Here is a 25461-nt window from a genome sequence, read left to right as displayed (position 1 = left end):
CACACTTTTCAATTTTGGGCTTTCAGGTTATTTTTGATATTAATTTTTTTTTAATAATTATTTTATGTTGAGAATCTCAACTTTTCATATAAATTTTTGTGGAATGTTAAATTATCTATTTTCAGCCGACAACTCCAGTTAACCCAACAACAGTTTTTTCACCACCGACAAATTATCTCGTACCTTCCACACCAGCTCCTCCGGGATCGAATTTGACTGTTCAATCAGGAGGTGGCATCTTTTCTGCACCTCCTGCCCACCAAAGTTCAATTTCTCATCCACCTTCTGCCTTCAACAGCAACAACAATGCAGCAAATAATCTCACCACCGCACCCACTCCAGTCAATAATTCTGTGTTGACATCTCTCAATCCAACAACACCAGCATCTGCTGAAAATTCAGGAATCATTCCTCAACTCCAGTTGGTTATTAGTTACTAAATTCATTTTTCAATGTGATTCAATCTTATATAAATATTATATCAACTGATGATCATTGCAATGATTATCTACAATCATTGGAATGAGGTTTTAAATATTTCATTGACAATCTTTGGTGAGAAAAGTTTAAGATCTACTTTTTGCTAGGGAACATTGGAGAAGCTAACCACATGGAACTGCAACATTAAAATTATGCCAAATTTTCCAATAAATTAAACATTGTTTATTTTTTTGTTACAGAAACATTGTTTGTACAGTAAACCTTGGTTGCAAGTTGGATTTGAAAAAAATAGCTTTGCATGCAAGGAATGCTGAGTACAATCCAAAACGATTTGCAGCAGTGATAATGAGGATCAGGGAACCCAGGACTACCGCATTAATATTCAGCTCTGGCAAAATGGTTTGCACAGGAGCAAAAAGGTGCAAAAATTTGATATTTCAATTAATTTAGGCCAAGTAATTATTATTGATAAATTAAATAATAAAGATAAATATGATCACCACGACATTGTGTTTGGTGAGAAACTTGATCTCTATGAAATATTTTATTGCTGGAGAGAAATAATACCATCAGTTCACAGCTCTCTTAACATTAATTACTGTCTGGAAAATATATTCTAAACTTTCAGTGAGAATTTAGATCAATGAAAGTATGTGTGCTTCATGAATGGAAAATTTTTCACTCAAATTTCTTTTCTCAGCTACATCTTATTTAGGCTTATTCAAATTTTTTATATTTATTTTCATATTCATTTTGTTGCACAATTTTTTCATCTTTACATGTGGTTCAGAATCTGAATTGATAAGTTCAGAATCTGAATTTATAGGTTCAGAATCTGAACCTATCAGTTCAGAATCTTTTTTTTCTCAGTCTTTATTATTGCAGCTCTGATATACGCAAAACCACTTACAATGTTACAGATATATTATCTATATATCTTTTATTATGTTCTTCATATCTTCAACCATTGATTTGAAACAGCCATTTTTGCCACAAAGGCTGTTTATCCTTTTCACACAACGTACACATGTATTTATGTGCACGCGCAAGCACCACATCCTATACGCTGAATATATGATGGCCATTGAGATGTTTAGCCATTGAGATGTTTGACTTAGCGAGCATTTGAATCACTGAGCCATCTCGCCGGCCAACATACGACAGTTTATGTCGTCTACCTATTTACCAATCTCGAAATAGACGGCTGAATTGATAATTCTGCCCGAACAGTCATACAACTTGTTCCTTGCTTTAGTTATAATGTCTCATTTATTTTTATATTGTTTTCTATTATTTTTATAAACCTCCCAATTTTTGTGAAAATTTATCTAGTATTTTTGTAAGAACTGTAGCATTGAATTACAATTTGTCTTAAATAGGTGTGGTCACCTTTGTAAGATGTGCAGTGCATGCAGTGGCGGATGTAGAGGGACCGGGGGCGTTATTTGTGTTAAGTTAGTGAATCTCGTTGTTTCAACGGGAAAAGCACTGTTTTTGAAAGGGAAATAGACATAATAATCTTATTTGTTGCCCTACCGTGAGCACAAAAATTTTGGAAACAAATATTTGAATATCCCCTCCCTGTCATCAAGGATTGTTGAATTTCTTGAAAGTTGTCAAGATCCGTCTTCATCTTGATTTTCATTAGCACACAATAATTTTGCCATATTTGTACACTCCTATACATCTCTTATATATAAATTACTTGTTTTATTCTATGTGAAATTGGTCAAATTAAATTACAATGAATTTAATTCTGTTGAATTGATTTTAAGCCATTTTTCCATTTGAATTATAAAATTAATTGTATTGTTTCCAGTGAAGGATTGGCACGATTAGCCGCCAGAAAATATGCAAGAATTGTTCAAAAACTGGGATTTTCGGTAATTTTTAAAAAAAATTTAGAATATGTTCATTGTTCATTAATCTATTCTACTTTTGTCTATTCCTAAAATGGAAAACGTTGTTCACACTGGTACATTATTTTTTCTTCTTAATTCCTCCATTTCTGTCATAGATTTTTCTTCTTTGACATTCTCATCATTTTAGATTTTTTTGGTTTTTATTAGAGTAGCTATTTCTTTTAGGCTTGAAGTATGACATTGCTATCGATTTATTTCCTTTTTTAAAGTTCTCAAATTCCACATCAATCAATCAATCAATTAATTAATTAATTAATTAACTTATTTTAGAAAATTAACAATTGAAAAATTTTTAATGTTCCTAACAAAGAGAGTATCATCTTTTGGAATGATGCATTATATCTTCATATAAAGAATTTTGAAATCGGTAATAATGGAACTAATTATCTACAGGCTAAATTTCTAGATTTCAAAATTCAAAACATGGTCGGCAGTTGTGACGTCAAGTTTCCCATTCGTCTGGAAGGTTTAGTTCTCACGCATGCTCAATTTTCCAGGTTCTTATCACTTTTTGATCTTTGTATGTTACGCTATGGATGCAACTATCGCCAGTTTACTTTTTTAGTAATTTTAGAATTGGAAAACATAATTAGATATTTTATATTAAATCTTATTTACTCATTATTAAAACTAAACTAAACACTTTCAATGCAGTCTTTTTATTGAATTGCTGGATATAATATAATTAATAAATAAATCCTTAAATAATTTTCATGTCTTGATCTTAACAGCAACAATGCCTTCTAAACAATATTCTTCACTCAGCAGATGATTTTCTTCAGCTCTTATTCTGTGAAGAATTTCATGAATTTAATTCAAAATAAGATGAAATGTTTGAGATATTATTTTGTAATTTTTAAAAACCTATTTTTTTTCTATAGTTATGAACCAGAACTCTTTCCCGGCCTAATTTACAGAATGGTTAAACCGAGGATAGTGCTACTTATATTTGTTTCAGGAAAGGTCGTTTTAACAGGTAACTAACTGGTTGCAGAAAATGCTATATACGTTACATATTTTCTATATAACTTCCTCGAAATACAAGATATGATGTATATTGTTTATTTGTGTCGATATCTGTAACTATCTTGTTATTTAATTCCCTCCTGGTTTCTAACATTAGGATTTAGTAACTAAGATACATTGTATTTATCAACAAATTATAGAAACAAAACAAAAAATTGAGTGAGTTCGAGATTTATCATAAATTCGTTAAATTTCCTAAATGATCAAAATTTTTTTATTTTCTCATTTTGCAGGTGCCAAAGAGAGAACTGAAATTAATGAAGCCTTTGAGAACATTTATCCAATATTAAAAGGATTTAAAAAACAATAATGTACATACATATTCAAGAATTTCTATAATAAATTTATAAACAATTTCAATCTAGGTTTAATTTTTTTACAGTTTTATAAAATCCATCATCGTCTCTAATTTTTGATATTTCACACAAATTTATTTCATCTAAAGTTTGAGAGCCAATTTTTATTTTTAAAAATGGATCTAAGATCTTATTTGGAACTTCACTTTTGCTATCGTGACTTAATTTGAGAAGGGTCACGTGTGGGACAAATTCATATGAGTCGGATAACTGGATCCCTCCCTCCTGCAATATGTATTTGAGATAATCTACAAATTTATTTAAATTTTCGTTGGGTAGAACTGAAGCATAAATTACTCTGTTGAAAAATTTGCTTAAGCCTTCAATTTCTATCTGTAAATCATAGGATAAATCTTTCAGTTCATCTTTGTTGTCGTCCAGGATATCACAGATTGTTGATATATCTTCTTGAGAACTCAAACTCACAGTACATAGCGTGCAGTGCAGAGAAGTTGGTGGGATAATATTTTCCTCAAATGCAGGACCAATGTTCAGCATGCCTTTTTGTATTTCAGATATCTTCTCTGTAACATTTTTATCGGATATCCGTTGGCACAAAAAATGAGATGGTTTTGGACCATACTTTTGCAAATTATCCAATTCATTGCCAGTTAGAATAGAAACGTCATCTTGAAGAGCTTCACAGGCAGGATACTTGCAGCCAATGTAGTCATCACAATCTTGTTCATCGATTATATCGTTAATTTTCAGGCCATTACCAGTGGAACCAAATATATTGTCAATTTTTTTTCTTTTATCCCAAACAATTTTATCTTTATATTTGAAATATTGAATTCTATGTTTTGGGATAGCAAGAACATCATAGTCAGCTGAAGCAATGTCTTCCCATGTGAAAGCATCAAATTTTTTTTCTAATACTCCCAGAAAGCGATCGAGGTAACCAACTGAGAAATCTGTGGTTTCCAGATCAGGGTCCCATCTTATTCTGTTAATGACGTCAGATGCAGTTTTCATTGATGCATTTTTGTTAAAAGATGGTTTTGAGTATTGTGAATGATTATTCTGAATTTTTGAGTTTTCATCATTCATTGATAAGATTTTACATTTCATTAGTTGCTGTATAAAATCTATCATGCAAGTGTCACTTGGAAATGAATTGAAGCGTTCTGTTAAGTTTTTGGGTACTACAAATCCTCTGGCTATCACTTCCGGATATTTGCAAACATCTGAAATATGTATAATTGTTTGATAGTTTTACGCAATAACCATGTTATCAGTTTTAAATCTAACACAATTTTAACCGTATAAAAAAATAGTTGAGAATGGAAGTTTATTATTTTGTACAACATATGCACACATAAATTGAAGCACTTGTCTATCTATGCTTTTCACAATTATACATAGTTCTGAATTGTTAAGGTGAGCATACGTGCAATATATTTTTGTTTACTCAATATTATATTTATGATTTCCTATTTGTATTTGTATATGTTTATTCCATATATGTGTTTACACCCCCTTTCAAAAATATTAATTTACTATGGTAAATAGTTACCACATTTACTACACCTTTGGCAGTTTTCAAATAGTTTGGTAGCAGTATTTACTGCAGATGGAAATTTATATTTATCCTTTATAATATATTATAAACTTTATAATATGCATGCAGCATGCAACATTTCGATAAATTATTGTTATAATATGCATGCAGCATGCAACATTTCGATAAATTATTGTAAATATTGTTTATTTACAATAAACAAAATTTCTTACCTGAGAATGAATAAATAAATTCCATAGACTGAACTTCGTTTACTGTAGCGATGATTTTGTAAATCTTCGTCTCATCATCTTTGGTAGTGGTAACACTAGGTAAAATTTCTTTCATGATGGCAATCTGCCTCCTCATTCTGCTGGTTATGATATCCATTGATAGTTGTTCTTTGAACTTTACTTTATTTAATTAATTATTAATCTATAACTTTTTTAATTAATTTAATTTTTAATATCAGTAATTTTAGTAATTATTTATAAATTTTATATATTATTATTATATTTAAAAGTTGAATGAATTATAAATAAATAATAATTTATAATTTTATTCTATTATAATATAATAATAATAGAATAATAAAATTTGAAATTATTATTTAGCCGCCGACACTAGTAACAATTATGTAGTAAATATGTAAAATAAATATTTAAGTAAGTTAAAATGCGCTTAAATCAATAAATATGAGAAGCAAAAACCAATTGCGCAACCACCACGTTACTAGTCGTTGTGCAACTTGCAAAACGTGAGTCACTTGCTATAGAAGCCAGAACAAATCTCAATCACAGGTAATTCCCAAAAACATTGAAACGGCTGCGTCGTTAAGATTGAACACATGGATATATATATATATATATTATATATGCAGTAATTTATGAAATCTACAGAATTTCCAACGCTAGAAATTCTGTAGATTTCACAAATTACTGCATTAATTATGGTCATATACCAGCATGCATATATATATATATATATATATGTATATCCATGGATTGGACATCTGGTGCAAGCATGGATTGTCCATATACTTAAAATAGGCATCCAGCTTTGTAATTGCTTTATTTATAATTATTAATTTATCAATAATCAATATTATAATTTTGTATTATAATCAAATAATCAAATATTATAATATTTTACAATTAATTAATAATTACCTATTGAATATCATGTTTTTGTATAAAGTTATGACGCATATTGTTTGAACTACTTGAGTCTCGTGGCCGAGTGGTTAGCATGTCCGTTTTCTACTCCCACGGCCCGGTTTCGAAGTTTCGAACCCGGCAGGTTCTGCGGGTTCATCCGGGTAGCCGATCTCCGGCCAATGCCACCGTCCATCCTTCCGAGGTCGGTAAATAAGGAGACGACGTAAGTTGTCGCATGTTTTGCCGGCGAGATGGCTCAAAAGGTTCAAATGCGAGCTGAGTCAAACATCTCAATGGCTATCATATACTCAGCGTATATGATGCGGTGCTTGCGCGTGCACATAAATACATGTGTACGTCGTTGTGAAAAAGATAAACAGTGGCGAAGATGGCTGCTTAAAATCAATAGATGAATCAATCAATAAGCTTGTAAAGCGCTATTTCCGCGATGTTCAACAGCGCTCCTCAATGAATTTTGCAAACAAATTGGTCTTAGATCCGCTCTGAACTTCGTAAGTGATGGAAAAGTAGTCAGAGAAGTAGGTAGAGGGTTCCAGAGAAAAGGACCAGAAAAAGCAAAAGCAGATTTAGCAAAAGAGTGTTTAACACGAGTTAGGAAGAAGCGAGAACAAGAAGACGATCGTAAACAGGCGCGTTTAGATTCAATTAATATATCTGATAAGTACTTAGGAAATAATTTAGATTCAGACTTTTACATAAATGTGTAAATTTTAAAAATTATTTTATAGTAAGCCAGTGCAAGAGAACAAGATATGGAGATATATGAGAAAAGAAAGAGGCACGAGCTACTAGACGAGCAGCAGAGTTAAAAGCTTTGCTTAAAGGATAGAGTATAGAATCAGAAAGACCATAGTAGAACGAGTTACAATAATCAAACCTAGATAAGACTAACGAAGTAACAAGAAGGAGAAGAGTAGGATCATCGAGAAAAGGCAAAAGTTTTTTTATCCTACGTAGATGAAAGTAAGAACTTCTAGCAACACTATTAATCTGAGAAGAAAGTGACACACTAGAATTAAAGATAAAGCCTAGACTACGAAACTTGTGAGAAACATCAAGAGTTTTAGAATCCGGTAAGATAATAGGAGGAATAGTAATAGAGTGTTTAGATTTATTAAAACAAATTAATTCAAATTTTGAAGGATTAAGTTCAAGATACATAGAGTCAGACCAAGCTATAATTGAAGAAAGACATTGAGATAGATTACGAAGAACACTATTGAGATTAGATAGAACAAAAGAAGAATAAATATAAGAATCATCAGCATATAGTTAACTTATAAAAGAAAAGTTATTAATAATACAAGGTAGTTCAGAGGTATAGAGCATAAATAGAAGAGGGCCAAGAATAGAACCCTGAGGTTCCCCGAAAGTAAGAGTAGAAGAGTTAAAAGTAGAATTATTGAGAACGACAGAAGAAAAACGATTACAGTGATAAGAAGAAAACCAAGATAGACAAGAATCAATAATATTAAAAAAAAGATCTAGCAGCCTTAAGAGAATAGTATGATCAGCAGTATCAAAAGCAGAGATGAAGGATGGAGATATGAATAACATAATAAAGACATATAGATAATATATATGTAACATTGAAAGTGGTTCTGCGTATGTCAGAGCTGCTATAATAAAAACTAAAAAAAACTTGTTACTCATTTAAACCCTAACACAGTTTCCGGTTCACCAGTTTGGTTATCGCCAGTTTCATTCTTTATTGGATGTTTTTTCTGATTTGTATGACTCCATTGATGCTGAGAATTTGCCGTTGCTTGTTCATTTAGACATAAGCACTGTTTTTCATTGTGTCGATAACACTCATTGCTTATACGCAAGTTCCAATACTCATTTGCAGTATCTGTCGTTGTTCTGTAATGGATAAAGGATTTTACTGGTCATGCACAACAGGTTCTGAAACTGTTCGGCCCTCTCCTGCTTGTGTTGTGCATTGCAGATGTTTTACAAACTCTCAATAAATATGTTAAACATCACGCTTTTGCTTGTAGATAATTGCAAGTTCATCATTTTAAGGACCTTGTCTGTGGACTCAGATCATGTCTCTTGGAAATTAATGATGACAAAATGGTTAAATTTATTCAAAAACTCTGTTTTTGCCGGTTGCTACTAAGGAACAATTGGAAAAAACATTGAGTCTATCAAACTCTGTAGTTCTGATAATGAATTTTGCTCATATACACGCAATCTGTGATTTGTTTGTGAAAATAACTTGTCTGTCTACTTTCACACTAGGGCAGTATCAAGAGAATGCTTAGGATATCTACGTAGGCTTAGGTCCATCAAAGGATCGTTAAACAGGCACACTCTTCAAAGCCTTGTACATTTGTTTATACACTCAAAAAAAACTATGATTGCAATAGCCAACGTTACGACTTGTAGCGTGGAAATTTAGCTAGAAATTGTGTATGTTCAAAATTGGGTTATTTGGTTGGTTTCAGGTAGCCTATAATATGACTTTAAATATGTCAATAGAATGACAAGTTTTTTTGTTCTTTACTAGCTTTCGGTTTATCAGAGTGTTATTTTCAAAATATTTTTAACAGTTTTTGATGTATAAACATTTCGTTGTTATACAATACACTAATAGATGAGTGTCACCCACCCTATAGATATAGTTCAGTGGTATCACCAGTTTTTAACAGGACGTAAAATGTGAATGATTCCAAATTTGATTTCTTAATGATTTCTAAATCCATGGAATTGATTTAGAAACAGCTTCTTTTTTGAAATAATGAGAAAAAAGAATTATTCACAATCAGTTACAATAAAATAAATTTCAATATACATATTAAATCAGATTGGAAAATTAGAAAGCAACAAGAAGAAATTTTTTTAAATAAATGATAAAACAATAACCTTAGGAAAACAGACAACTTACGTAAAAGTAAAATTTATGAGCCAGGTGAAAGATAATGTCAAATTTAAGTGATTTAAAAAATATTTTAAAAGATTTATCAAATATGAAAATTGGAAAACGAGATTAGAATTTCAATGAAATTTATAATGGAATCCGGGCATGTAAATTAGATGCATAGAGCAAACAGATGAAACTGCATAGTGTGGCATAACCATATACTCAGATCGAACGTGGCATTTTACTTCCTATACGTAATTCAATGACGACGTTCTTATGGTAGCCAGATTAACAATGATGCCACGCATCCTTTATAAGCGATGCAGAGAGACTCCAGCGGGTCATCGTTTATAGTGTAAACATACAGTGTAATAACGTAATTTCTTCCAGATCAAACGTTCAGATCAAATGCTTTATTTAACTTCTATGAAATTTTAAAGTAGAATGACCTTATCGTATATCTCTCATTTGAAGCACAAGACGCTATGACGTTACGACGCATAGATTATGATAGATGCTGAGGAATTTCAGCAGGTGATCGTTTTCATCGTAAAACTACAGTGTAATGACATAATTGCTTCCAAATCAAAGTTCAGATCAAACGCTTCATTTTAAATTTCATATTCAATGTTCACTTTCTATATTTAATTCAATGGTTGTAGGTAATTAACGGTTGCAAATACTGTCCTTTCAACGTTGGGTTCAAGTACTATAGCTCAATTCTTTTATTAAACTTCTATAGATAATGTTGAGTAGCGTGGATCATTGTTCGATCTAATAGCGTATAAATTACAAATAATAAAACAGCACGTAAGCAGTACAGTGCTGGTTATAATTGCATAATATTAAACAAAAAAGTATTTGGATCCGTGTGAACCGCAATATCTCGATTGAAATTCGGTTATGATTATTTATGATAAAGAGCCACGTTGTACCGGTGACGTCAATAAGTTCAAGGCTGTATGACGTATCGTATTTGGAAGCCATTTTTGTTAAGTTTTTCTCAAGTTGTTGTTTTGTTTGCTGTTTTGAAATAATTTTTTTCAAGTTTTAATTTTGAGTGGGAATACCTGAATAAATTTTTTAATTGCCAACGATTTTATGATATGTCAGCCATGAATCCTGAATAGTAAGACGTTTCTCGTTTTTGTCATATGATCCCTTTTCTCATCACTTCTACTATTCATTTTGTTATTGTTGGCTGGTCTGGGTATGTTATCATAATTGGTATCATAATGGTGTTGTACATTTCGTGTATGGACGTGGTTTGATATGTTTGGTTCAGATTTTGTTTGATTCAATTTATTTTTTTTTATTATGGATGATGAGATGATAGTGATTGCATTGATTAATGTTTAATCATTAATGATTAATGATACAATTTGGTAGTATTGTATTGTTTAATTAATTATTTGTTGGCAATACCAAACTGATGGGAAATATTATGACCAAATAAGATTTATAAGTTATAAAATTGTAAGAGAGAGTTAGAAAATTGAAATTGTTTTTTGTCTGATCATTATTTTGGCTGATAACAATATTATGTATACAGTGCCAATAATAAATCATTAATAATAAATTAATTAAGTTTATCTGGAAAAATTGGATTGGTACTGTCAGTCATTGACAACAATGCTTATTTTTTATATTGAGCATCTATCCAGGACCTTCTCTAGAGATCTCCGGCACAACTTCACTTTCTTGACTACCATAGCAAGCTTAGTTCACACTAAAGTAGACAGAGAGGTAAGCTTAGAAATTTAGAGTAAGATTTGGGTTTAGTGCTTATAGTCATATATACCATCATGCGCTTTTAAAGGCATTCAATCCTGGTAGGCAAATCCGTCCAGGGTTTTTTATTGTTTTATTTTGTTCTTAATATGGTTAGTGAATAAAATAAACTGAGAAATATAAGTATGCTTCCTTCCAATGATCTGTCCCATTTGTTTTCCAGTTGGTTGTTAAGTTATACATTTTATTTTATATTGATAAATATTATTTAAAATATAAAGTTGAATTAAATTTTTTGTAGTGATTATTTGTTCAAATTACTGCTCATTGGTGATTCTGGTGTAGGAAAATCATGCCTATTACTCCGGTTTGCTGTAAGTGTTTCATTTATTTATTCCTGTTTCATATCTATGCAATTTTAACAGTTTCAAATTCATTGGTTCAGATCACTTAATCTGATATGTTCAAACATCAATACATTAGTTGTAAATAAAATAAATCATAAAAGTTGAACAAAATTGAAACATAATATCCTGTCAATTGAAAGAGTGAAAAAATTCTTATCTGTTAAATAAATAATGCCTTTTTTGAAAATAACTAAATTTAACAAAGTTTTAATGTCAGAAGGTAATGCTGACCATAATTTTATTCTGTGAATAAAGATAGAATGAGAAAATAAAAGTGTTTTAAAATTAGCTACATGAAAGTCAGGTGTATATTGTGTTGGTGTCTGAATAATTGTTGGAGATTTTATTAAATTTTTGTGAAAATATTGATATTTATTTAAAATAATCAAATTATTTTAAATAATTTTAAATTAATTAAATTAATTTTAAATCAATAAGAGTCTAAGCTTGTGAATAGATAAAATTTTCGATTTTATTTATTTATTTAATGACAAACTGACCAGAGGGCCATAACAGACCACTTATCTAATCAGGAAAAAGAAAAAACAACTTCCAAAAGGACAAACAAACGTCAATGAATTAAATCTAAAATACAAGATATTAACAAACAGAAATCATCGCATAATAATACAAATAATGAATGAGGCAACATAACAATATTGAAGATAAATACATAATAACTGTAAGATTACAATAGAATTTGATATGTTTGTTTATGTACAATCAATCAATCAATCAATCTTCGTTTTGCGTCCAGAGACCCGGTTTCCCGAGGTAGGACGTTGTTCTTTTTGCCATCAACTTTTTGCGCCAAATTAGACGATCAGTTGTATCCATTTCATTTAAATTTTGAGCTTTCATGTCTTGCTCAATTGTTTGCGACCAGGACTTCTTTGGACGGCCTTTGGGACGTGTGCCAGGTACTTCAACATCTGCAAGAGAAGTTATGGCACTGTTTCCACTTCGTTTGACATGACCAAACCACCGCAGACGGTGTTGTCGGCATTCATTCTTTATATCATCTAAACCAGCACGACGCAAGATTTCGGTAGATTTGATGTGTTCCTTTAGACTAATAGTTGCATCCATCGAAGCATTTTCATGTCGGTTCGTTGAAGTTGTTGTTCCAGTTTGGTTGTCATTGGCCATGTTTCTGCACCATATAACAACACCGGACGTATCACAGATTTATAAAGTCTTGATCGTAATGGCATCAATATAGAGGCAAGGAGATGCCATTTATTCCAGGCTGCACGTATACGTGCTCGAACGGCAGCTTCAGCTGTTCCAGCCCAATCCAGAACATCCCCTAGATATTGAAACGATGTGACTTTCTCTATTTTAATGGCTTCAAAAACAGTGCTATTTCGAATTTGTTGTTGTTGATTGATGCAAGCAGGACAAACAAAATTGGACACTTTAGATAAAGTACCAATAATTTTTGAACAACGTTTGTGATACCACTGGTTACACTGCTGACACTTGATTGAGTTGTTACCAACACCAGCTTTACAAACTAAACAGGGCCATCATCCATTAGCTGTGAATTGGATGGGTTCACCAGTATTCATTTCTTTGGTTTTGCTGATGTTGGCTTAGAATCCATGATCGGCGAGTCTGGTGTTCCAATCTTCAAACATTTTGTGCAGCATTCTGCTCAGACGTGGCTGTTAAAACGATATCATCAGCATATATTAGATTCCAAATGTCACCAGTGCTTATCGGTTTTGTGATTTCTTCCATCACAGTTATAAATAACAGTGGAATGAGAATCGAGCATTGGTGAACTCCAACGTCAGACATCATTGGAGGGATCCAGACGAGGCCGTAGCCAGTTAGCCACGGCCACCGGGTTACGCCAGAGATCTATTATCGTGAAATGAGTTGGGTTCTTTGGGCAGCTGAACAGATGGGGAACATCATCAGGAAGTAACTGGCATATTGGACAGATGTTGCTGACCCCACTGTCTATTTTCGATCTGTAGCTGTTGAGGGAGATGCAGTGACCAGAGTGGAGCTGGGCCAGTTTTCTTCTCAACGCTCTGGGCAAACTCTCCTCTGCCTTGTCTATTTTGGGTGTTGGAGGTGGCCATCCATTGAGCAGCACAGCGGCATGATATGTCTCCGAGGCGAGTTTCGCAGCACTGCAATGCAAGGCAGATAAAGCTGCCTTTAACGCTCTGCTGTCGGTATCAGTGGGCAGAACGGTTTGCACTGTCTGTACATATTTGCTGAATAATGTGTGTTTTATGTTTCTGTTGGGTCGTGGTTCTCTTGTGATGTGGTGGCAAGGGTGACTGGTATTATGGCTTGTAAAAGGAATTGAGATGATAGTTGGTCAGTATGCTGCTTTACTGATAGCATCTGGCATTCAGAGTGGATATGTTGTTCCGATGCTGTGTTTCCAACCGTTGTGCTGACAAGAGTCTTAGTATTCGTATACATTTCCATCACAAGTCGAACAAGATATTCTGGATTTATGTACAAGATATATATTTATATATATTATATTTATATATTTATATTTTTCGAGAATGAAAAGATTGTAAAACTAAATATTCACTTTGGATAAACAAGGAACCAATAAATAGGCAAAGTATAAAAATATTTGATCATCTGGGCACAGCCACAACATATCAATTTGAACACCGATGATGGTATAGGGATAGCGAAAAAAGCTTTTCTGTTCTATCATGCCTAAAACAAACAAAAATTTTGTTTTTGAACTAAAGAAACTTGAAAATGGTTTACAATCAACAGTTAGAAAAATCGAAAAGTTAAATTGGAAGTTAACTAATGCCGAACATGCTGTGATTTTCATCAATAATTGCATTTCTGACAGTCTTAATCCAATATTTATGTATAAGAGTAAATCAATCAATCAATCAATCTTCGTTTTGCGTCCAGAGACCCGGTTTCCCAAGGTAAGACGTTGTTTTCTTTGCCTCTTTGCCATCAACTTTTTGCGCCAAATTAGACGATCAGTTGTATCCATTTCATTTAAATTTTGAGCTTTCATGTCTTGCTCGATTGTTTGCGACCAGNACTTCTGTGGACGGCCTTTGGGACGTGTGCCAGGTACTTCAACACCGGACGTATCACAGATTTATAAAGTCTTGATCGTAGTGGTAGTGGGATGTCACGCGCATCAATATAGAAGCAAGGAGATGCCATTTATTCCAGGCTGCACGTATGCGTGCTCGAACGGCAGCTTCAGCTGTTCCAGTACAATCCAGAACATCCCCTAGATATTGAAATGATGTGACTTTCTCTATTTTAATGGCTTCAAAAACAGTGCTATTTCGAATTTGTTGTTGTTGATTGATGCAAGCAGGACAAACAAAATTGGACACTTTAGATAAAGTACCAATTATTTTTGAACAACGTTTGTGACACCACTGGTTACACTGCTGACACTTGATTGAATTGTTACCTACACCAGCTTTACAAACTGAACAGGGCCATCGTCCAGTAGCTGTGGATTGGATGGGTTCACCAGTGTTCATTGCTTTGATTTTGCTGATGTTGACTTTGAATCCATGATCGGCGAGTCTGGTGTTCCAATCTTCAAACATCTGTGCTGCATTCTGCTCAGACGTGGCTGTTAAAACGATATCATCAGCATATATTAGATTCCAAATGTCACCAGTGCTTATCGGTTTTGTGATTTCGTCCATCACAGTTATAAATAACAGTGGACTGAGAATCGAGCCTTGGTGAACTCCAACGCCGATGTCAAATGCATCTGTGTTTCCAGCCGTTGTGCTGACGAGAGTCTTAATATTCGTATACATTTCCATCACAAGTCGAACAAGATATTCTGGAATGAGTTGTCGACGTAGACTCCACCTGATTGCTTCACGGGGAACTCGATCAAACGCTTTTTCAAGGTCTACAAAAATGTGTGATAGTTGTTGATGCTTTTCGAGGTACTTCTCTTGCAGTTGCCGAAGGATGTGAATTGCATCAATTGTTGATTTCCCCGCTAGGAAACCAAATTGATATTTTCCGATTGTGATGCTCGACGTTAATCTTCTCTCAATGATTTTCTCGACAATTTTCAGGGAGTGTTCTAACAGACGTATACCCCGATATGATGAACAGTTCAATGGGTCACCTTTGCCTTTGTATAGCGGGACTGTCATGCTATAGTTCCATTCAGTCGGCATTGAGCAATTTCTCCAGAAAATATGTATAAGAGTAAATCTTAAACATATAACAAATAACATATTATTTTGTGTCGAATAATTATTCCAGTTGATTTGAAGAATCATTGGCATATAATATACGTTGAACTTTAATAAAAATGATGGTAGAAATAAATCATTAATAAAGAAATGAATAACAGAGGACCCAAGATTGAGCACTGTAGGGCGTCGCATTCTAGTGAAGATGAGGATTAATTACAATCGCCAAGCAATATGTATTGTTTCTTTTCAGACAATTAGCTCTCCAACCATATTTAAGCATGTCCTCTCACACCTGTATTGAGCAGTTTATTCAATAAAACCTCATGGCATACTGTATCGAATGCTTTAGCGATAACTAAATGTTTTACACCCATAGTAAATAACTTGGGATCAATATTTTTTATGACATATTGATTCGTGTCTAAAATAGCCAACTCTGGCTAGACAACATGTAACAAATTTAAATAAAGAAAAATGACAAAATGAGTTACTATATATGAAAAAATTAATTTGTTTACAAATAATTATTGTATTCAATTGCTTGGATGATTATGAATGCTTTTTGTTTCTTTCTGTGCACATGTAAAGATTATTTTTACAAATCTCGTTTTTATTCTTTGTTGATTAAATTTTTGGATTTACTGCAATGAAACCAGCTGTTTGTAAAGACTGAATAACTTGTCATGTGACCTATATACCTTTGATTTGTTCTACATAACTGGATAGTTTTTTAAATTTTAGATAGGCTCAAGTTCATAATTTCAATTTATATCATTTGCTGCTTATGTGAAGATATTCTTTCTTGCAGAGACTTTTGTTTTTGTGAGGCTGAGAGAGATTGAATTAAATTAATTAATGTGAAGCAGTATTTGATGATAATAATTTGTACTCATGTTATTATGTTGAACATTTTTGCTTGCAGGATGACACATACACAGAAAGTTACATTAGCACGATAGGAGTTGATTTTGTAGGTTATTTCATTTTCTCAATTGATCTGACACGCTAAATAACAACTCAATTTTTTACCTCTGAAGAAAATTAGAACAATTGAATTAGATGGAAAAACGATAAAACTGCAAATAGTAAGTTGATGCTGTGAGTGGATGACTGTCTAATGTTTGATTTTGACTTTTCTGGACTCATTAATTTAGTTTGAAAGGGTTCATTTGGTTTTGTGCTGTGTATAAATGTGCATTCATTTAGCTCACTTTACTCTTGTTCCTACACTTTATTTTTTCTCTAGAAATTCTTCATTTGCTAGTTCGAGATTATTGATTGATTGATTGATTGATTGGATTGATTGATTGATTGGATTGATTGATTGATTGATTGATTGATTGATTGGTTGGTTGGTTGGTTGGTTGGTTGGTTGGTTGGTTGGTTGGTTGGTTGGTTGGTTGGTTGGTTGGTTGGTTGGTTGGTTGGTTGGTTGGTTGGTTGGTTGGTTGGTTGGTTGGTTGGTTGGTTGGTTGATTGTACAGAATAGAAAATCTGCTTCTAAATCTATAATTATAGATTTTATTTTTTGTTATTGTTATTATTGACATTATTACTATGGCTTGTATTGTCATCAAGTTAATGCTACCTGATGTTGTGTTGAATTTTAATTGAATATAAATTTTTGAAAATGGAATTCTTAATTATGTTTAAGTTAGTTGGGCACTGTTAGGTTTGAATCTTTAGAGTGAAGTGATAATCTTGTTTAGTCATTATAACTGCCCACTTGTTTGTTTACAAACATTCATCTGTCATGTGACTGGCTTCAGATCTTACCTACTTTCGTTTCTCTTCTCATTAAACCTCTCATTAAAGATGGCTCTGCTACTTCATGTCCTACTTGGTGGTGTTATCTTTTACTCATGAGAGTTCTCAATGTTTTTTTAAATGACCTCATGTGGTAAAGTTATTTAATGAAAACATTCAACGATATGTTTTAATCTTACTTATCACATACCAACTAACAGTTATTTGAGTTTATTGTTTTAAATTAAATGAAATATTTTTTTATGTTCACAGTTTTTAAATTTCAATCATTTAAACACTGTTCAGAACATTTTTTCCAAAGTTACATGCTGCAAGCTTACATTTAATAAAGTTGCATTTCATAAACTCCTGTCCATGGATAAAAAATCTATGTACCCTGTCTTTTTGCATTGTTAGAATTTGGTGAACCATAGTCATAGGTTTAAAAAATGTTGGTTGTGACTGCAGTAAGAGCTTATTAACCTGCACACAATTTTCACCTGGAAAACATCCCTTGTTTAACAACCTTGTCAGTCAGACTTGTAGCATTGTAATGTTGGCATCATTTTCAAGTCCCAGGTGCAACAGTTGGGACCAGAAGTGCTGCATTAATCATTTTCATGTCAATCAAGACGGACCATGCATTCGATCGTAGTATGCTAATTCATAAATATAGGTTCCTACCAGTTTGTTAATTTGTTACTTGTTGATACAAATTGTAATTCCTTGCTCACCTCTGCCTTTTGCTTCCAGATTTCCATACAAAAATCTCTTCACTGCACTGATGATAGCATCACTATTGATGAACTTATATGGAAGGCTATTTGTGGAAAACCGTTACGCTATGTAAAAATTAAAGCTATAAAATCCAGCTAACGATCTACTCACACCTCACTTCGGTTTTCTCTATTTTAACAAATCCAATTTTTCACTTGCCGTTTTTAGAATGTAACTAGTTTAATTACGCATCATTATTATAATTCAAATGACTTTTTGTAATTAAATTTCATAGAGCCTTATTTTTCTATTTCTTCTAATTAACCTACTATATCTTTCTCATGCATGATTCATGCTCTCTTTTGCAGAGCCCATCTGACAGCCTGTCGCTAAGTTACTCAATATATTTTCTCAACCCAATTTCAATATAAGTTCTCGGGTAAGGTTTTAAAATGTTAGTTTTGTTGTATGTAAAAAAAAACAACTATAATAGAGAATAAGTTATTTTTCCAAATTATTTTACATTCATGGTAATAACGTAAGATTTGTTGTTGGAATGCCTGAACAGTGGGACACAGCGGGGCAGGAGAGGTTTCGAACCATCACATCAAGCTACTACAGAGGAGCTCACGGCATCATCATTGTTTATGATGTCACAGACCAAGTCCGTGCTCCTACCTTTCTATTTATTTAATTTATTTCTATGGCTGTCCTTAGTATTTTATTAATTACCATTTGTTATCTCATAAAATCAAGTTATAATTTTGGAGAATTGTAAATTTTGTCTACTAAGGATTCATGCATGGTATATTTTTCTCTGATGTTCTCAAAGTTTTTTTTTCAATTTCCACAAATGCAACTTAGTCCACTTTTACACGTTTTTGAGTAATTTTGTTATTATAAACTAACATGATCGAATTGTCTGAAACATCAGTTTAATTCATGCATTCTTATTAGGTGTCATTGAAAAGTTTCAATAATTATATTTTTTAGAAAAAGTTTTATAAATCTAGCATAATAATATATAACGTTGTACAAATGAGACTAGCCGTTCAACTATACACACAATGGTCGTCATTAGATGAAGAATTACGCAGACCATACTCATGTAGGGTTGATTAATGACTTAAAGCTGACTTGCAACTTTTTGGTGATTTATTAGTTCTAATAAAAAGATGCTTAAATTCTTCAGCACTCACATTAGCAGGAAATGTTATTAGGATGTTTCTAATAGAAACTGTAATAATTTTTCTGACTAATTGGACATTAAAATGATCTTGTGACTGAAATAGAAATAATGTTGAACAGGAATCTTTCAACAACATCAAGCAATGGCTGCAGGAAATTGACCGCTATGCCAGTGAGAATGTCAACAAACTACTAGTCGGCAACAAAAGCGATTTAACATTGAAGAAAGTTGTGGACTACACCACAGCAAAAGTTTTATTTACTTTTCTTTATGGTTGAATGTTGATGCCATGATGTTATAAATGTTGTTAAAGCAGAGGGCTTGTAGTGTGAGACTCCATTGCCAATTCCATGCGTTCATCAATTTTAGTGAAATTATAAATTAAAAAGCTGAGATTTGAATCATTCTATGCGTTACATTCATTTATTATTAGAAGGAATTAGTCTTTTAACAATAAAGTCGATTTAACAAATTGACCTGATACTTCATGTCACTTAATATTTAAATTTTTGATGACTGGGTGATTACTAAGCTACTTTCTATAAAAATGTTATTGTTATTTTTAATCAAGCTTATTGTTGAAACTGGTAAAAATTAAAATAGCTGAAGATAAAATGATAATTTTGTAAATTTTAACTGTTCCTTTGTTTCTTCAGTATTAAATATGATTTAAATCGCTGGACGTTGGCTGATGAAATAATTTGCTTTACTACTGCGAATATTAAAAGCGATAGCTTAATTTAATTACCAGGAGTATGCCGATCAGTTGCACATACCTTTCCTGGAGACGAGTGCCAAGAGTGCTACCAATGTGGAGCAGGCATTTGTTACCATGGCAGCTGAGATAAAAAGTAGGATGGGCCCGACGGGACCGTCAGCTGACAAACCAAATGTAAAGATAACAAGCAGCACGCCCGTCAAACAAAGCTCTGGTGGATGTTGTTGAAATATTTGAAATACGTGACAAAACTCATTTCAATTTATAACCTTTTATCCAAATTTTTTCACACCACTCATTGATTATTATTTATTAAATTAAATATATTGACAATTGTGATGTTTTTAATATTGTAAAAATAATATTAGCATGAAAGACACTTACTTTTCGCCAGACTCCATATGTTTTACTGAAATCATTCCACCATTTCATGTACTCAGATTTAAAGTTCGATTTTGGGTCGACAATCATGGATCATTATGTTCAATCTATTTCAGATCGAGTTTTGACGCGACGTCAGATTAAAATTTTTAGATGTTTTGAAATAAACACTAGTAAAGCATTTTTTAATATTTTTAAACCTTTCCTGCTATAATCCCAGAAACGTGGCATCTCTGTATTTGATCTGGAAGCGAAAAAAATGTTGTCTGCTCTCTGGTGACTTCGATTTTGTGTGCTTGTTTTTGGTATTGGGCAAATGTTATCAGGCTCAGATTTTTGAGGGAAATCGGTTCCAGAATCCCATTGCTGCTATTCTATACTTGAAAATTACTATATTCATGAATAATTCAAATGCATATAGAATTTCAGCCCAAATTTCTCGGAGTTTGAAATAATTCGGAAGATTACCGAAAACTACGATTTCGAAATGCTGATTTAAAATGCAAAAGTTACCCTGGAGTTGATTGTGGCAGTGATCATAATCCAGTTGTTTGTTAAATCAAGATAAAGTTGAAGAAAATCAAGAGAGAATTGGCCCCAAAACATTTAAATTTTGTCTGTCTGTTACAAAATGATGAGATCAAGGTCAAGAAAACATTGAAGTACGGAATCGTTTCATTTATTGACGGAAGATGTTAAAAATCTAAATATGAAATATTTAGAGATGCCCTCACAGAACAAGCAAGGGAAGTTATACCTGTGAAAGAGCAAAGAAGAGGTCAGAATTGGATAACGGATGACATCGTATCTCTGATGGATGAACGAAGAAAAGTAAAAGGTTGCAATCCTGATAATTACAAAAAGTTGAACAAAACATTCAAAAAATGTGTTTAGAGGCAAAGGAGAAATGGCAAGTGCGAAATCTTTGAAACGATTAAAAACTAATACAAATGCAATGTATAAAAACATCACTGGAAAAAGGGCTTGTACCGTTTCTGGATGCATAAAAGCTAAATCCGGTGAAGTAATCTTAGAGAAAGAAAAAGTACTTGAAAGATGAACTGAATAAATTAACGATTTTTTTGATGATATCCTTGGGGAAAAGCCTCCTATAAAAAAAAGATATAGAAAGACCAAAGATACTTGGATCTGAAGTTCGTGCCACCCTTTCCTAAATGAAATCGAATAAAGTGCCAGGTCCAGATGAGAAAATTGTTGAAGAAATTAAATGTCTTGATGAATTTGGCATTGAAAAAGTGACAGAAATTTTGAATGAGATTTATGACAGCGGCAAAATTCCTGAAAATCTACCCAAGTCAATATTTATTGCATTGCCAAAAAAACCTAATGCAACGGAATGTGAACTACATCGAACAATCAGCTGGATGAGTCATTTTACAAAACTTCTCTTGAGAATTCTAATGAGAGGACAAAGAAAAATCAGACCTGAAATTTCAAATGTCCAATGTGGTTTTGTAGAAGATTGTTGTACAAGAAACGCTATCTTCATGCTACGAATGATCAGTGAACGAACAATTGAAATGAAGAAAGACTTGTTTATATGTTTTGTCGATTACTCCAAAGCTTTTGATAGCGTGAAACACGTGGAGCTTATGGAAATATTGGAAAATTTAGACAATGATGGAAAAGAAACGAAAGTTATCAAAAACCTCTATTGGGAACCAAGAGCAGCGATGAAAGTTAGTAACACAATGACTAATTTTGCCAAAATAAAGAAAGGTCTTAGGCAAGGCTGTGTATTCTTTCCAGACTTTTACAATCTCTATAGCGAGATCATGATGAAAAAGATAGAAGATCTACCTGGAATATCCATAGGAGGCGTGAATATTAACAATGTAAGATATGCTGATGATACAGCTGTTATAGCAAATGGAAAAACTGCAAACAATTGTTTTCAAGCTGGTTTTTAAAAGTGAAAGAAAAGGCTTGCAAATTAACATCAACAAAACAGAGTGCATGGTTATCAGTAAAAGCAAAACCGCCCCGATCTGCTCCATAATCATTAATGGTAAACAGGTGAAATAAGTCAACAGCTTCAATTATCTCGGAAGTCTGATTACCACAGGTTGTAAATGTGATATGGATATCTAAAGAGTTTAGCTATGGCGAAAAATACATATTCTAAAATGAAAAACATCCTCGCCAGCAGTAAAATCAGAATATCAACAAAATTAAGACTGTTAGGATGTTACGTTTTTCCTGTGCTAATTTACGGCTCTGAGTCCTGGACAATTTTTAAAGAAATGATAAAAAAGATTAACGCTGCAAAGATGTGGTTTTTGAGAAGATTTATGAAAATTAGTTGGACCTCTCATACATCGAATGAGGATGTATTAAAACAGTTCGGTTATGAAAAGAGGAAATTACTACAGATAATTCGACTGGGGCAGTTGAAGTTTTTGGTCACATCATGCGGATGGAAAGAATGGAAAATCTGACAACTACTGGAAAGATTGCAGGAAAAAGAAATCGCGGTCAACAACGAATAACATTCGTGAAGTCCTTGTGTCACTTGTTGAATATCACCACATTTCAATTACTGCAAATTGTTAAAGTTCGGGTTTTGTGAGGGTCGATGGTCGCCAATGTCCTGAAAGGATAAGGCACGAGAAAGAAGAAGGAGGAAGACCAAAACTAAAATTTGCATGTGTACCATATATATATATATATATATATATATATATATATATATATATATATATATATATATATATATATATATATATATATATGGTAACAGACTATTGAAAAAGTTGAACAATGTTGAAAGTAGTGTTGAATTTTTGATATATATATATATGGTATTCCTGTATTCGTTTCTTTGACATAGACCGCGGTTTTGAATCGTTCTTCGCCACGGGCATTCACACACTCTTCCGATATTGAAAATCGCGACGCTGAATTAAAGAGAGTCACTAACCTGCTTGTAAACAATAGATATAAGACTTACTCTATTGAAAAGATTGTTAAAGGCAAATTACTACACAGCAATAACCTTCCTAGTACCAACAATCAAGATAACGACATCATCTTGTATTACAGAAATCACATGTCAACAGCATACAAGGTAGATGAAGCTATTCTTAAACATATCATCAATAAAAATGTCACACCAACCAACCCAAATAGTAAAGTTAAACTCCGAATTTATTACAACAATAAAAAGACGTCTCACCTAATACTGAAAAACAACTGCAGTCTTAAAGATAACTCTGAGTTAAAGCGTAATCACGTAATATATGAATTTAATTGTCCCTTTGACGGCTGTGCACGTCAACATGACTCATATATCGGGATTACTACTACCTCACTGACTAGAAGGTTTACGATGCATAAACAGAGTGGTGCTATCAAATCTCATTTTGACTCAACACACTCAATCACAATTAGCCGTGAAATCCTCGACAGCAACACCAAAATAATATACCAGAACAGCAACTACACGCATCTTAAAATTGCAGAAGCAGTCCTAATTGACATCAATAAACCAAAAATAAATATACAGCAAAAAATGACAACCTCACTTCCAACTCGGCGCTTAACCAACAACGAAAACAAAGAAGTAATAAAAACTAGCATCGTAAATAGTGACAAAGAAGAATATGATGCTATCGATGAAGGAAAGGGGACCAAAGAAGATGACCAGCCAATTAAGAAACCTGACACCTATTTCGCATCAAAGTTCGATTTTACAACACCAAAGTTAATTTTTACAACGTCAAAGTCATCTTGACAAAGTCAATATTTCCCTATATATACAGCAAGGAGCACTGATGATGATTCATTCGGAATCGAAATATGGCCTTATTTGCAGCATCAATTCGAAAAATAAGTTTATTTTGAATTTTAATAAACTAAACGTTCACGAAAAACTTTAGTGAGAAAAATCGAAAAAACGAACTACAAACATATTAACGCCAAACATTCGGTAGAATTTATAGAATATATATATATATATATATATATATATATATATATATACTATTTATAGGTTTACGGTTTAATGAGTTTTCATAAAGAAATTAAGATGAGTAAGCAAATTAACGCAGAAGCAGAAAACGAGCAAAGAGTTCACATATATATATATATATATATATAAGAAGTATGTGGAACATGTATTAAAAGCTATGTGCAGCATGACTGTATAGGTTTACAGTTTAATGAGTTTCATAAAGAAATTATGATGAGTAAGCAAACAAACGCATAAGCAGAGAACGAGCAAAGTTCCAATCATATCGCTTTCATGTCGTTAGACAACTTCTGGGTTATTTTTCCACATATAGTTACATAGTTTACAATCGAATTGTAAAGTAGACAATTATGTTTATAAAAATTTTAGAACAGTGTAATAAACCTTGTCACTGGCTGCAACATCTGATCTTCTTAATGTTCGTAAAAGTTTCTGTTCAGCACTTACCATTATCTGGGTACTGACAAATTGCTGAAAACAAAGCGTAAAATTATTTCAAATTCTTTTTATAATCTGCTAAAAAAGCATTGTCTATTTTAAAAGATTAAATTTGCAAACAGTAAGGGATCAAAAGTTGAAAGTCTGTTTTTTTGTTTTCAATCTGCGCCATCGAATCTTTATACATTTCCAAAGCCATTTTGACCAGCGCAGATATTTAAATTAAATACCAACAATTTAAATTTGTTCAAATTTAAACTTTTTTGTACTTGCTATTGTTTATTTATTAAAAATGTTTGCCATATAAAAAGTTATGAAATGACGAAGAGTTAAAATCAGTGACCGGATGCATGAAAATATTGGCAAGCGTATAAAAAAATGATATTAAAAATTAAACTTAGATAATGCAATGTTGATGACAATTTGCATTTTGGAATACAGGAAAAACATGATAATCTAGAAGAGAAACCAGACACTAATTAATCGCAATTAATGTGCATTATCTTACATCTTTAAATACATTACCATGTCAGTGTTGTGAGCATGCTCAATGTGTGTGTGCATGCTCACTTAAATTAAAAAGTGTTCTGGATTTATTTTTAAATGAACAAAACTGAAAACAGAAATGAAGAATTTCAAGAGATAATGATATTATGTATATAT

The 25461-nt window shown here is 32.6% G+C and overlaps 4 protein-coding genes across 4 annotated transcripts; 3 read left to right on the top strand and 1 right to left on the bottom strand.

Moving 5' to 3' along the window:
- Nucleotides 1–350: 350 nt before the first annotated feature.
- HELRODRAFT_86082 (hypothetical protein) lies at nucleotides 351–3699 on the top strand (the record flags this gene model as incomplete). Its single annotated transcript, XM_009026700.1, has 6 exons — nucleotides 351–421; nucleotides 681–860; nucleotides 2261–2324; nucleotides 2757–2860; nucleotides 3245–3339; nucleotides 3623–3699. Coding segments are annotated over 6 exons (591 nt in total), but the record flags the coding sequence as incomplete, so codon positions are not given.
- A 46-nt stretch (nucleotides 3700–3745) lies between these two features.
- On the bottom strand, nucleotides 3746–5615 carry HELRODRAFT_178636 (hypothetical protein; the record flags this gene model as incomplete). Its single annotated transcript, XM_009026735.1, has 2 exons — nucleotides 3746–4932; nucleotides 5480–5615. 2 exons carry the CDS (start codon nucleotides 5613–5615, stop codon nucleotides 3746–3748), a joined length of 1323 nt encoding a protein of 440 aa, XP_009024983.1.
- Nucleotides 5616–6494: 879 nt separating this feature from the next.
- On the top strand, nucleotides 6495–7131 carry HELRODRAFT_178635 (hypothetical protein; the record flags this gene model as incomplete). The annotated part of the gene is made up of 2 exons (XM_009026734.1): nucleotides 6495–6609; nucleotides 6863–7131. 2 exons carry the CDS (start codon nucleotides 6495–6497, stop codon nucleotides 7129–7131), a joined length of 384 nt encoding a protein of 127 aa, XP_009024982.1.
- Nucleotides 7132–10263: 3132 nt separating this feature from the next.
- HELRODRAFT_185942 (hypothetical protein) lies at nucleotides 10264–20552 on the top strand. Its single transcript, XM_009026733.1, has 7 exons — nucleotides 10264–10419; nucleotides 11323–11395; nucleotides 16541–16588; nucleotides 16656–16703; nucleotides 18650–18745; nucleotides 19390–19521; nucleotides 20022–20552. The coding sequence occupies exons 1-7, from the start codon at nucleotides 10397–10399 to the stop codon at nucleotides 20214–20216; spliced, it is 615 nt and encodes a 204-aa protein (XP_009024981.1). The 5' UTR covers nucleotides 10264–10396; the 3' UTR covers nucleotides 20217–20552.
- The last annotated feature ends 4909 nt before the right edge of the window (nucleotides 20553–25461 follow it).

This window comes from Helobdella robusta (genome assembly GCF_000326865.2).
Source record: "Helobdella robusta unplaced genomic scaffold HELROscaffold_49, whole genome shotgun sequence".
NCBI lineage: Eukaryota > Metazoa > Annelida > Clitellata > Rhynchobdellida > Glossiphoniidae > Helobdella > Helobdella robusta.
The sequence above is the reverse complement of the archived record's forward strand: the minus strand, read 5'-3'. Positions and strand labels throughout refer to the sequence as shown.

What these genes read in the sequence shown, in the direction of transcription:
- HELRODRAFT_185942 (XM_009026733.1), top strand. Translation starts at nt 10,397, where the DNA reads ATGTCAGCCATGAATCCTGAATA. An exon ending in GCCTATTACTCCGGTTTGCT is followed by an intron (nt 11,396 to 16,540) that starts GTAAGTGTTTCA and finishes TTTTGCTTGCAG; the next exon opens with GATGACACATACACAGAAAG. An exon ending in GCACGATAGGAGTTGATTTT is followed by an intron (nt 16,589 to 16,655) that starts GTAGGTTATTTC and finishes TTACCTCTGAAG; the next exon opens with AAAATTAGAACAATTGAATT.